Source organism: Bidens hawaiensis, unplaced genomic scaffold (assembly GCF_021521415.1).
Source record: "Bidens hawaiensis isolate Kalapana, Puna unplaced genomic scaffold, B.hawaiensis_p1.1 tig00047296_1, whole genome shotgun sequence".
NCBI lineage: Eukaryota > Viridiplantae > Streptophyta > Magnoliopsida > Asterales > Asteraceae > Bidens > Bidens hawaiensis.
In genome coordinates this window covers 17,964-22,500 of record NW_027506028.1, presented here as the reverse complement: position 1 = coordinate 22,500, position 4,537 = coordinate 17,964, and the positions used below count along the sequence as shown (strand labels likewise).

At 33.7% G+C, this 4,537-nt stretch overlaps 1 protein-coding gene across 1 annotated transcript; it reads left to right on the top strand.

Annotated features, from left to right (window-relative positions):
* Nucleotides 1-3,680: 3,680 nt before the first annotated feature.
* On the top strand, nt 3,681-4,139 carry LOC143616427 (uncharacterized). The gene has a single exon (XM_077089257.1). It carries the CDS (start codon nt 3,681-3,683, stop codon nt 4,137-4,139), a length of 459 nt encoding a protein of 152 aa, XP_076945372.1.
* Nucleotides 4,140-4,537: the final 398 nt, after the last annotated feature.

Sequence of the window (4,537 nt, the reverse complement as noted above, 5' to 3'; positions counted from 1 at the left end):
AGCGAAACAAGCTAAAACTGCTCAATCCCACTAATAGCAGCTATGCTCATAGTGTTGTTAGATGGGTGAGGTTGATTGCAATGATAGATTAAGAGTTTCGAGAGTTAATGCGTATAGGGCTGTAAGTGGACCGAACTGAATTGTTTCTTTCAAGTCGATTTGTTTAGCAGGTTGTTGTTAGACCAACATGCATGGTCATCACATGTTTACGTGTGAGGTGATCGGAGCCGGCTAGGGCATAGGGCGATGTGGGCGACCGGCCGGGGCACTTAATTTTCGGGGTACAACTTTTTTTACTTATATATTTTTCTGAAAAAAATATGTATATTTAATGTTTTACCCTTATTATATAATAACTAGCTTGGTACGGTGACAAAGGGGTATGTTTCCCAACCAAAAAGGTTGTAGATTCTACTCACATTTTTAAGCTTATTTTTCTATAAAAAATCCTTTACACAACCTAAATCATAACCAAGTAAGGGGCAGTTTCGCACGTGATGAGCCATTAAGAGCTGAACCAATAAGCGACTGAATGATTAAGAGACTCTGCCAGTAACTGTTATTTGGTTGGAACTCTGAACGACTGTGCAGAATTACTATTTTACCACTCCGAACTATTTCGTGTTGAATGAAATATATCTGTTTTGTCAGAGTTCTTAATAATTATACTAAATGACCAAACTTTTATTATAATAATCCAAAATGCATCTTATAATTGTTTCACCAAGACATTCATTGACACAAATAACTTAGACAAGACAACTTACATGTACAATGTTACTCTATTAAAATTATAAAACAACAATCAACTAGACTTTTTTTATATATAATAAATGTATTATAAATATCAACTTAAAACACCTTTCACAAATATGCGGATTAGACCTAAAGCCTTGTGTGAATAGATGCCCGTCTCGAGCACTTGATCTCTTGTCATATTATTCCCTTATTGGAACTTCACCTAAACGTTTGCTAATTCCGCCGCAACATCATCATTCCTTATATGCTCATACAATCCAATTCTTTATAGTGACTTGGTATCCACTCGATCCATAAATGTGATCTTTAATTATCAAGACAAACATAAGCATTCCCTAAGGCATATTCATACTACAGCCCTAGATCTTCTTTTTACAGCAAACCTGTTAGCTCGTTCGATGCCAATTACCCTCACCTGTTGCTAAACAACACATATACAACTATAATACACCATATAATTCAATACTTTAATTCAATTTACACTTAGAACTCATCCCAACACGAGTTCTATCATTCGAATCCTAATTGTACAAATACGAACAAAGTATATGGTCGGAAACTGTAAATCCAAATAGTAGCTAACTACAAAATAACCTCTTAAGGGTTACCAGTATATCAGAACACACCACACAGTTTCTACCTTGATTTCCTATAATTTTGTTAAAACTATAAACTTTCAGTTTGAAGATAGACTCACGCAGTTGTAGCAATTTAATGTTTACCCCCACTTACAATAAGTGTTTCACTTCAAGCTAAAAACCTGAGTAAAATAGACTTTTAGAGGTTTCTATTGATATAAAGTTTGCCCCAAACGGACTTTTGGTTAATTTACTATGAATTAATAATAAAAGACGGTTAAAATATGAACATAAGCTGAATTTTCAGTTTCAAGACAGATTTGTGAAGCAGTAGTATTTAATGTCTAAACCCACTTGCAGTGGGTGTTTTCACTTCAAACTAAAAATTTGAGTAACATAGACTTGTAAAGCTTTCTTTTGATATAAAGTACACACCGAACAGACATTGGGTTAATTTACCATGAATTTTTAAAAGATGGTTAAATTCTGGAAATAAGCTGATTTTAAGCACTTGGGTCATTCAGCCAAGTGAGGCAGTAACCTTTTACACCCGCTTTTTCATGACTTTAATTAGTGGACCACCATAAAAACATTGTGTTATTGATATGTAAATTCATATTTTATAGTTTAGTGCAAAAACATCAAAATTTATAGTTGTAAGTTAGAGTCACCCGCTTTTTCATGACTTTAATTAGTGGACCACCAAAAAAACATTGTGTTATTGGTATGTAAATTCATATTCTATAGTTTAGTGCAAAAACATCAAAATTTATAGTTGTAAGTTAGAGTCACTTACCTTATTGTTTGTTTGTAACTCGAACTCTTTTGATTGATTTCTTTGCATAGAAACTAACTAATAATCATAGTGATTAAACCAAAACTCCTAAGTAGCGCAACGTAACCAAATTAATATACAGTATTCCAATTTCTAAATAAAAACTTACAAAATAAGTGTATATTCACTCACCTTTGCCCGTAGAATTAATCATATCCTGATTTCTTGCACTGACCCACTGACTTTCTGAAGTCAAACTAGCAACAGGTTAAATTACCACACATGACATACAATTAAATTTCATCATATGTGAGTTTGTTTGACTTAATCAACCCTTAACTACCCTTAAACATATTAACATAACAAGATAGGGCTTATGATAACATTTCAATAACAATGTTGAAATAATTCCAACTTACCCTTCTTTTTAAGCGTTGATGCGTTTGAAAAGAACTCATATACAACCTTGTAATTATGTCTTTGTTCATTGTTCATTGTAATTATGTCTTTGTTCATTGGTTAATTATGTCTTCTCTTTAAACTCTTCAAATACATTTCAATAGTCTCAGTAATATAATTGTTTTGGACACAACTTGGTATAAAAATGTTCTTAAATCAATTACTCAAGATTTAAGCTTTCACAAGTTTCTGCGCAGCTGCTGTTCGAGATGATTTTAACCCACCTAAATGTCCTTTTTCTATTCTTATGACAAAAAACAGTAAACATAGACTCGACAAGGTTTCCGAAAATATGTTAAACGCCTCAATCGGATGTGCGGTAATTACGAATTAACTTTTAATCAATTTGTTAACGAATTTATAACATCTAATCTAAATTTGGTGTATTATTGCAAACAACAAAATGTACACTTCATCATAAGTTTGAGAACAAAGGACATGTGTTCAATCATAAAAAGCCAAAACTCAAATGTAATTTTGTAAAAGCCATAAAAAAGCATAAATTCATTAATCTAGGGTTTCTATTCTCAAATTGAATAATGATTTGAAACCATACATGAAATGAAATAAATGGCAACGGTTGTGGATATGAGTCAAATCAACGGCTGTGAAGTTGTAACCTTATGCTGACATCACTCAAGCAATCGACGACAATTAGATGGACGTAGATGAAGGATGAGGAGGCATATCGATTGAGTGTTTATCAAGGCAAAGGGTAGAATAGTCCCCTTAATCATTCTGATTGAATAAGAGGTAAATTGAGCGGTTCATATGTGTAATTTTAGCCAACCAAACACCCTCAAATATGAGCAAATCAGATTTATCCTCTGAATGGATCCAATCAATCCAAAAATTTAATCGTTTAAACCTATTAGCATTATGTATATTTGTAAACTATATTATGTATTTATGGATAATATTAGTTTGTTAGGAGAAATCCCGAATGGAATGGGATTCCTTGTGTATTTAAGTGATTGATTATCATAATGAGAAAGCAAACAATTATAACATTCTACATGGTATCACTAGCCTAAAACCTAGCGCCGCCAACCACCAATCGGTTTCTTCTTTTCAGGCGGTATTTCGATCTTCCTCTCCTCGCTTCCCTAATGGATTCCAAACTCCACCCCACAGTCACCGTCTCCAACATTAAGAATGTTATTCCTATCACTCTCGATAACGAGACGGGCCAATGCACTTCTTGGTCAGAATTATTCAAGATTCATTGTCGTGCCTATCAAGTTTATGACCATCTCTTACCTAAAACCTCATTTATTGCCGCCTCCTCTTCATCGGAAAAACAGAAGGATGAAGAGGTAGCCGCCCTTGCTGCTGTTGATCTGTGGGATCGATTGGATGCCATAGTCCTTCAATGGATCTATGGAACCATCTCTCAAGACCTCATTAATACCATCCTTAAACCAAACGCAATTGCTCATGAAGCTTGGGTAACCCTCGAAACTCTCCTCCAGGACAACAAATCGTCCCGATGCATCTACCTCACACAAAAGCTTAATAACACCCGATGTCACACCCCGACCAAAAGCGACGGAAACGTTGGGGCATGATCGATTCCCCATTGCACAAAGACACTATTAAGTGACAATATTTAAACAACTCATTTAAATTCATAATATCATAAATAACACAACATTTTTCATACAAATAACCGAATAAATAGTCAAACAAATAAATTGTTCATTTATGGCTAATAACCTAAGCGGTCACAAGATAATAGCTCTTCAAGTCTCCAAATCAATCAAGTAATAAACCTGTAACATTGCATAAAATAAACTTTGTCAACACGAATGTTGGTGAGCAAATGTTATGGTTTTGAAAAATAAGTATATAATAGATGAAATTCACAACTAGTATATGGAACAATAAATAATAGCAATAATTTAGATATGTAAATAGTAAATAGTTTGAGACACCTTTCTATATGGTAAAAACCAAATATACTCTC

What these genes read in the sequence shown, in the direction of transcription:
- LOC143616427 (XM_077089257.1), top strand. Translation starts at nt 3,681, where the DNA reads ATGGATTCCAAACTCCACCCCACAGTCACCGTCTCCAACATTAAGAAT.